This window comes from Megascapheus bottae, chromosome 15, assembly GCF_031878675.1.
Source record: "Megascapheus bottae isolate mThoBot1 chromosome 15, mThoBot2.hap1, whole genome shotgun sequence".
Taxonomy (NCBI): domain Eukaryota; kingdom Metazoa; phylum Chordata; class Mammalia; order Rodentia; family Geomyidae; genus Megascapheus; species Megascapheus bottae.
The window spans coordinates 29914945-29924197 of record NC_143523.1 but is presented as its reverse complement, the minus strand read 5'-3'; the positions used below and the strand labels follow the sequence as shown (position 1 = coordinate 29924197).

At 40.7% G+C, this 9253-nt stretch overlaps 1 protein-coding gene across 1 annotated transcript; it reads left to right on the top strand.

Moving 5' to 3' along the window:
- Nucleotides 1–689: 689 nt before the first annotated feature.
- LOC150054095 (antiviral innate immune response effector IFIT1-like) lies at nucleotides 690–5399 on the top strand. Its single transcript, XM_090346930.1, has 2 exons — nucleotides 690–1021; nucleotides 3844–5399. The coding sequence occupies exons 1-2, from the start codon at nucleotides 1017–1019 to the stop codon at nucleotides 5264–5266; spliced, it is 1428 nt and encodes a 475-aa protein (XP_090203056.1). The 5' UTR covers nucleotides 690–1016; the 3' UTR covers nucleotides 5267–5399.
- The last annotated feature ends 3854 nt before the right edge of the window (nucleotides 5400–9253 follow it).

Genomic DNA, 9253 nt, shown 5'->3' with positions numbered 1-9253 from the left:
ACCAACCCCCACCTCCCCCCAAGAAAAAAGTCACTGCTAAGGCCAGGAGTTTGGCCTAGTGGTAGAGTGCTTGCCTAGCATGCACAAAGACCCGGGTTCGATTCCTCAGTACCACATACATAGAAAAAAGCCAGAAGTGGTACTGTGGCTCAAGTGGTAGAGTTGTAGCCTTAAGAAAGCCCAATGACAGTGCTCAGGCTCTGAGCTCAAGGCCTGTGACTTGAAAAAACAAAACAAAACAAAAAAAAACCAGTCACTGCTAAACTGTCTTTATTATGAGGCAACTTGAAATTATGCATGTGGATTTCAAGTTCTTGTGTTTATAGATGGACACTGAGGAAAAAGAACCCTTCACCTCTTACCTGCTGACAAAGATGCATGTGTTCTCTGTTTTGAGACCATTTTTGTTATTGACCTATTTCCCAAAATGTCACTGAAAGTGTAGAATAAAGTAGTAATACACTGTGAGAGAAAGGCCTCAATTTGGGGTTAATAAGCCACATCCTGAGATTCACTGGGTTTTATGTTATTAACTCATTTCACACAGACAATCCCATCCCTACATTAGAGGAGTTACTTTGCAGTTCACTTATCTGTATGTACAGATCTCCTTGGAGCCAGACTCAGTGACATGGGCATGAACTCACATCCTACTGCCTGGACCCAGCACATCAGGAGAGAGGAATTTGCCCAGCAATGTATCTGCTTTCACATGTTGTAATCACCCCGTCCAACCGCAAAGCCAGGAGACCTAATAAGTCAGTTTCCTTTCCTTTTCTCGCAACAAAATTCTAGCTTTAGTTTCACTTTCCAGTTTCAGTTTCCACACCCACATTCTAGGATCCAGCTCCGGGTTTTTGTTTTGTTTTTTCTTTTCTTCTTCATGGTTTGTACAAATATTCCTGCCTTGGGTTCACAAGTTTGTTCTGCGAAAATTCACAGAGCAGAAAGTTTCTGCAAGGAGCCCATCCCATTGAGAACACAGTAGGCTCTTCTGCCCTCATCCACAAGCAACCATGGGGTAAGTAAGGCTTCTCTGCTTCTTTATTGCCACATCTAAAACTTTAGAAAACATGTTGATCTTAGAATTTCAACAGTTTTGTTTCTAGTGAGATCAAGTTTGCCAGCCCTTCTTTTTAAGTATCTTCTCATAGGCTAGAATGTGTGTGTGTGTGTGTGTGTGTGTGTGTGTGTGTGTGTGTGTGTGTGTGTGTATCTGGCACATGCATGTACATTCATGCACAGACACAAGCTGTTTTATTAATGCAGCCTTTTAAAAAGTTTCTTTTTGAAAAATCAACATCAGCCTACATTATTTCTACCACACCATTCAGCCAAAGGAAAGGAAGAAAGGTGGAAAAGAGCTTTGTAGGAAAGGGGTATTCCAATCTTGGGGATTGGTTTTCTACCAGATTCCCACAGCCCCATTTAGGGAATGGAGGAAATTCTCATTATAGAGGAAAAGCAGGTCCATCATAATGATGAGAGCCACAGCCAGCCTGTCAGATGTTTGGTGTTGAATGTGGAAATGTGGTAGGGGAAGCTCATGTCCTTGCTTGACAGGCTTCTGTTCTCCCTTTCTGAGAGTTGCCTACAAGGCAGGCCTGACTGGAATGGAAGATGAGCAGATGACACGGTCATTTTCGTATGTTTAGTTTAGCATTCTCTGCTTAGAAACAACTACAACTACCTAAGAAGCATAATGTAAAGTCCCAACTAAATTTTGAGTCAAATTTCTCCTAATGTCAGTAGACAGAAGAATACTGGTTATATCTGACTGTCAGATATCCCATTCTGTTCTGTTAGGCAAATTAGGAGATGCAAAACTTCCAGAAGGTGCAGAAAGGCAGTGCTATGTTCACAAAAGAGTTATCATTGATAATAATGGTAAAAACAATAATAAGAACAGAAATAATATTATAAAAGTAGCTATCTCATTCTTTATTAACTTCTGGCCTGGATGTTAAAGTCTCATTTAATTACCAACAGAAACCCATGACACTTGCTACTTGCATTAATGTAATTTTTCCAATAAGCAGAAGCAAGATTTCTGAGAAAACAACTCATAAAAGTCAGGTCTTAATAATACAGCTTAGTAAACTGTTAATGCAATTGTTTCTAATGGGTGCTACTGGCTTTATGAAGTCATTGTAAATGCCGCGGAAGGGCTCGGTAAAAGCTTAAAGCTTTTACTGTCTTAAAGCTTCATCTATGCTGTAGCTTGTACTTATTTTTTTCATGACTGAAGAATATCCACTTTGGTTATCCATTTCATACTTGCAGATTGTTTGTGGTGTTTCCATCTTTGGCCTGTTATGAATAGTGCTGCAGTGAACACTTATGGGAAAGTTTTTAAATTTTATTGTCATTTCCATTATTTTGAGCATATCTTAAGCTGCTGAATATATTCTCACGACAGTCATTCTATATATTTCTAAGGGATTACCAAACTGCTTCCTCAGAATTCTGTATTCTACCATTTGCATTCTCACCATCAATAAGGATTCCAGTTTACCCACAGCATGACAACTAACTGTTGTTTCTGTTGTTTTACCTTTTTATTTTACCATTATTGCTATCTTGCTGAGTGAAAATGGTATTGTACTGGGATGCTGTATTGTCTAACGACAAATCATATTTTCATATGATGCTGGCTGTGACTCTTCTTTGGAGAATGCCTGCTTGGCTCTTCTTCATCTGTTATTACAAATATGATCTTTTCATTCTCTTAATGGCATGTTGTGCTGATTGATTTCTGAATTCTGCTACCCTTTTGAATGACATTCCATGGGTTACATTCATAAAATGGTAAATGAAGTGATGAAGAACAAATGTGTAGGTACAAGGGCTATGGTTTCCTGGCCCTCCTAGAGAAAAAGAAAAATGATTTTCATATTGTGGAGGTGATGGTGATGGAGTTCTGAAACTTGTGATAAGTACTGACCACAAGAGCTTTTACATGTGAAAACAGTATTAATTGTGTATACACAGTTTTTTGATTTATATATATCAAAAATCCCATTTGTTTGATGTTATTCTAGACATTTGCGTAAATTATAGCCATTTTGAGCAACTGTTTGATACCTGGATCACTTATCTATATATCCTAAATTCTATGATCTCTTCACTTTTTCAAGTTAAAAAAAATCAAAAAAGTATTGATAGTCAGATGCCTATTGTGCCTGCCTGTAATCCTAGCTAATCAGGAGACAGAGATCTTAGAATTGCAGTTTGAGCCAATCTGGGCAGGAACATCCATGAAACACTTATCTCCAATTGACCACCAAGAAAAAGCCAGAATTTGAGCTGAGGCTTAAAGTAGTAGACAACTAGCCTTGATAGAAAAAGCTGGGACAGTGCCCAGGCCCTGAGTTCAAGCCCCATAACTGACAAAAGCAAAGGGAGTATTGATATTTTTGTGGAATATTTTCTTACTAGGGGGATCTTCATTTCTAATATTCTAGGAACACTATTTTCCTGAGGTCAGTAAAGATTACTTAAGTTTTGCGTTTATGAGTGGTCTCTGTCAATATTACTCAGAGTAAAAGAAACTTATACATAGCTGATTAAACTATGCAAGTGCTCATCAATCTCTCCAAAACCTTCTTAGGTTAGTTTCAATAACACTCCCATTTCACATAAGGTACTATCAAATATAGAGTGGTTACTTGCTTTAATAGTACAGGAAATGCCATAAGGGAAGCAAAGAAGATACATATACATCAAAACCCAGAGATGAAAGGAATTAAAGTAACTGAAACATTTTAGAATAAGCACTGAACTCATCCATCCCTGTTTATTTGCTCCTTGGGTAACAAGTAAAAACCTTCTTTTCTCTTGCAGAGAAAATTCTGCTGCACACCAGCTCAAGGATTACCTTGTTCAGCTGAAATGTCACTTCACGTGGGGACTGGAGATTGAGAACTCTGAAGTACCTGACTTAGAGAACAGAATCAGGGAGGAGATTGAGTTCCTCGATACCAAATACAACGTGGGAATACACAACCTCCTGGCCTATGTGAAACACTTGCAAGGCCAGGATGAGGAAGCCCTGCAGAGTTTGAAAGAAGCCGAGGACCTGATCCAGAGGCAGCATGCGGACCTGTCAGACACACGCAGCCTGGTGACCTGGGGCAACTATGCCTGGCTCTATTACCACATGGACAGGCTAGAAGAAGCCCAGACTTACCTGGACAAGGTGGAGAACACTTGCCAGAGGCTTGCAAGTATGTTTCGCTATAGAATGGAGTGTCCTGAGATGGACTGTGCAGAAGGCTGGGCCCTGCTCAAGTGTGGAAGGCAGAACTATGAACGGGCCAGGGTTTGCTTTGAGAAAGCTCTGAAAGTGGAGCCTGAAAACCCTGAGTTTAGCACTGGCTATGCCATCACTCTCTACCGCCTGGATTATGATATCAACCATGTGATCTCTCTAAATGCCCTGCAGCAGGCTGTTAGGCTGAATCCAGAGGATACATACATCAAGGTTCTCCTTGGCCTGAAGCTTCAAGATGTGAAACGGGAGGATGAAGGAGAAATGTACATTGAAGAAGCCCTTAGGAGCCCAACCTCCCTGATGTATATTCTTCGATATGCTGCCAAATTTTACAGAAGGAAAGGCTGTGTGGAGAAGGCGCTTCCGCTCCTTGAAAGGGCCTTGCAGAAGACACCGACCTCTGCCTTTCTACACCATCAGATAGGGCTCTGCTATAGGGCACAAGTATTCCAAATAAATGAAGCTACACATAATTGGGCTCAAGGAAAAGATAAGGAAAAGATGAATATGATCAGATTAGCCATATTTCATTTCAAGTCTGCTCTTGAACAAAGGCCCACATTTGATGTTGCTTTATTACACCTGGCACATATGTACGTTGCAGCCAAAAATTATAGAAGAGCTGAAGAGAGTTTTCAGACATTTTTCTTAGCAAAGCCGCAGGAGGAAAAAGTGCTACAAGAGGGACATTTCTACTACGCCCGATTTCTGGAATTTCAGAAGAAATCAGAAGTGGATGCAATTAGGCATTACTTAAACGCAATAGAAGTAAAATGCACATACCCTGCAAGAGATAAAAGTATCCTCTCTTTGGAGAAATTGGCTTTAAGGAAACTTCGAAGAGATCAGTTCGACCTGGAAGGTTTGAGTCTTCTTGGGTTAGTCTACAAACTGAAAGGAGAAATCCATGTAGCTCTAGAGTATTATGAGCGAGCTCTGAGCCTGTCTGCTGCCTGTGACAAGGCTGTGAAACACAGGCCTCAAATGATATAGCACCAGCCATTTCCATATTTCAGTTGCTTTTATTTTTAAAGGTACTAACTTCTCTGCTCTGCTTTCTGATCATTTCAGAAATATGTAATTCACTTAATGATATGATTGTTGAACAAGTACTCACATCTGATTTTAAATATGCTCATAAAATATTGAGTCAGCAAATTTAAAGATAGCAAGTGAAAGCAAGCAAGCAAGCAAGAAAAAGAAAGAGAGAGAGAAAGAAAGGGAGGAAAGGAGAGAGGGAAGGAGGAAGGAAGGAAGAAGGGAGGGAAGTAGAGAAAGGAAGGGAAAAAGGGAGGGAGGGAGGAAAGGAGGGAGGGAGAGAGGGAGGGAGGGAGGGAGGGAGGGAGGAAGGAAGGAAGGAAGGAAGGAAGGAAGGAAGGAAGGAAGGAAGGAAGGAAGGAAGGAAAGGGAGAGAGTAGGTGTGGGGAGAAGACAGTATAGATACATAAAGATTACATATTAGAAAAAGTTTCATGAGTAGATTTGTTGCAAATAAAACCAACACTGACCTTATATAAATTGTAAGTTAACGCATCTGAATCAACAAAGTTTGCAGTACTAGATACTCAAATCATCAAGCTGACATTTTCTTTCCCATAGCTTAGAACCTAATGAGAGAAAGAGTTAACTGGGCACATGATCATGGATCAGCTTTCTTCCTAATTTTCTTAGTGTATCATCCTCCAACTTGTCCCAAGGAATTTATTTGTTTTATGCTGGGCCTTTTTTTTTTTTTTGCTTTGCATTGTTTAAATCACTTGCGGATACTGATCTAATTAAAAGCTATGAAAACAGTGTGAAAAGATCTGAAATTGAAATTCAGTTGCATAAAATACTGGGTTGTGTGATGTGTGACTTACAAGCTTTAGGGAGCACACTTACTTAGGATGCCTTATTGTTAACCTAACAGCATCTCTCTGTCCCATACTTGCCAATCTCGGGAGATATTAATATAGTTCTCCGTAATAAAAATGTGGCTCAATTTTGCAGAGATAAATAAAAACATTGCAAATTCTAGAGTCTAAAATGCTTTCTTCATTGATGGGATTGTTGCCAGATGTGTTTCCAGAAGGTATTCCTTTCATGTAAATGACAAAAATCTTAGTCGGTGTCCTTACTTACCCTTAGTCAAGTCAAACTGTAGCTCCCCTCATTCACTACCACCATTGGAAGCCCAGGACAAGCCTTTGTTAATTGCCATCTATATACCAGTATAGGCTTGTGGACCCCCTAACCTCACCATGCTGCTAGCGCTGCAACTGCATTGGGCTCATTCAAATGCCCTATAGCCTGCTCTAAGTTAAATGACAATCTTTTGTTACCATGGCTAAGTAGGTTAACTTATAAATAAATGGTCTTTAGTTAGCCCTTTTTTGAAGTTAGGTCCAAATACCATGGCACTGGCTCTGGCAAGGGCTCAGTGACTGCATCACTGAGGTTGGGGAGGGGGGCGGGGGGGTGAAGCTATCACGTGAAAAGACAGAAAACAAGGAAGGACCGATTTTCCAATCTCCCACTAGACCTCTCCCCTTAAATTTTGTCTTACCACCGAGGGACCAGTTTTGCACACAGGAACATTTGAGGGACATACTTAAATCATAACCATATCACATCACCCACTAGTAGCCTCTGCCCGCAGCTGTGTGTCTTATTCCCAATCAGATCAAATGTGATTACCAACCATTTTCCATCTGAAGGTCTAAGCTGTAGGAATTAAGCCTTCTCTGATTTTTTCCTTGTTCTCCACCCTTTCACCCTGAGCCTCTGCTTCCTGAATTTCAGTACATGTTCAACTTTCCTTCTGCCTTAATTTTCTTTTTTTCCTATGTGAAGTTGGCTCCTAACCCATAGTTGTCTTGTGAAGATTTAACTTTTTTCAAGTAGGGATGTAAAACAAAGGTATTTACAACAGTGATTCTCAGCAGATGGGAGGTGGGGGCTGTCAGAGGAGAGGGGAGGTATTGTGTTATTCAGTGGCTTTGGGCAACATCAGCATTCACTTCTGACTGTTTCCGCAGTGGGATATTACTGACATCTAGTGGAAATGTACAAGGATGCTGCTTCAATATCCTAAAAGGTACACATTCTCTCAACTACTCTTTCTTACTCTTCCACCTCCTTTGTCCTTTTCTCTTCTTTCATTCCCCCCTCTCCCACATAGTTCTTTATTTTCTTGACTTTGGGATTTTGTTTTCCTCTGCTTTGTTTTGTTTGTCCCTAGCTTCCCTGGTATCATATATGATACTTTGTGGGACTTGTGCCAGGTTCTTTGATTTGTGTTTTCCTGAATTCAAATTCCTAAGGAATGTAAGGAGGTAGCCAAAAATGTTTTCCCCTTGATTTTTACCACTGACTGATTCATTCCTATCCACTTCAATCTTTATAAACCAAGTTTGTTTCTTAACTCAGACACAGCTAAGAGAAGGAAACACAAAGTGTAGAACACAGAGAGGACAAACTATCAATGTACTAGAAAACTTTTCAAATGTTAGAGCTCTGTCGGGATCTGCCAGCAGCAAACCAGGATTTCTGAAATGGAGGGCAAGGACTGGAAAAAATAGAAGAGAGACAAACAGATGGGGTTTGGGAGGTCTGCAGCTCAGGTAAAGACCGCAGCCCCGTTTATTTCCAACTCAAGGCTTATATCCTTTCTTGAAACCAGGGAACTGCCAGGTGTTAGTTACATCCAGATGGTAAATCAGGGAGCTGTTGGGGGTTACATTCATATGGTAAATCTCAGATCAATTAAACAGAACAAGGCCAAAAAAACAATAAGACAACAAAGCAATTATCTGATGCAAATCAAAGTACAGTTTGATTCCACTCTGGCTCCCAACATATCCCCCATCTTTATTTTAAAAGAAACACAAGTGCAATTCTACTCTTTCCAATACCTCTAATTTATCCTGTCTCACTTTCCAAATATGACTCTGGTCCCTTCATCAAAAGGGGATTGATGAGAGGAAATTCAGCTTCTGTGACTTCTTCAAGCTGACTCAAGGGCGTTGTCTCTGTATTTGACCAGGGACCTTAAAAGCTTAGCCTGTTTTATCAAGGGGTTGCAAGGATTAGATATCAGGAACAATAATTTGCTCCAAACTAGAGATCATATTCAACATTTAACAACTGCGCAAACCCTACACAATAGTGTAGCTTACTTAGCACCCATTTGCAAAGGCATTTTTCTTGATTGTCTGGGGAACTTAATCTCTGCAACCTTAACAATGCTTCAGTTGCCAGATCTAAACAGATCAATAGGGACACAAGCCCCAGATCCACAAACTTTCCTGAATTTGCTCAGTTAGGGCTTTAAACTACCCACTATCACAGATGATTGACAAGTTCCTGCCCAGTTATGAAAGGCACGGGCATTAGTAAGGCATGCTGACAAACGATTCTATGACCTCCCGGCTCTGAATAATATTGAATTGAGGAGCGAAGAAAAATATATATCTATATTTTGATGAACCATTTGCATTTTTGAATTTGTATTGAATTTGTATTTTCTTTAACTTGCTTTTCTGCTTCTGTATACTTGCTTGCTATAACCTTGAGGAAGGTAACAGCAGTTCTCGTGACTAATCTACAACCACCCACTTGCCCTTGGGCCCTAGACACTCCCGGATCTGGAGCATGAGTTACCCTCTGGTAGGGAGTATACACATTCCAGACCCTCCACCTAGGCCTGGGGCTTCAAGGGCCATCTGGAACCTACAAGGACTTGTGGAGATCAGCAAACTAGGGCAATCGCAAGCCCCATGGAGATAAAACCATCCTCCCAGAATCACCATAGGGGCTCCATCCAATCAGTTCAAAGCACGACAGCCCGCTAGCCCGACCAATGATTAGCCTTGGCCCCTTTCCCACTTTGTGTCGCGCCAATCATTGCTAGAAGTTTGGTATGAATTTTCCCGCATGGTGTATCGATTCGTTACTAATGCTTACTGGGGCCTTCCCCCTACCAAAGAATGTACAAAAGGT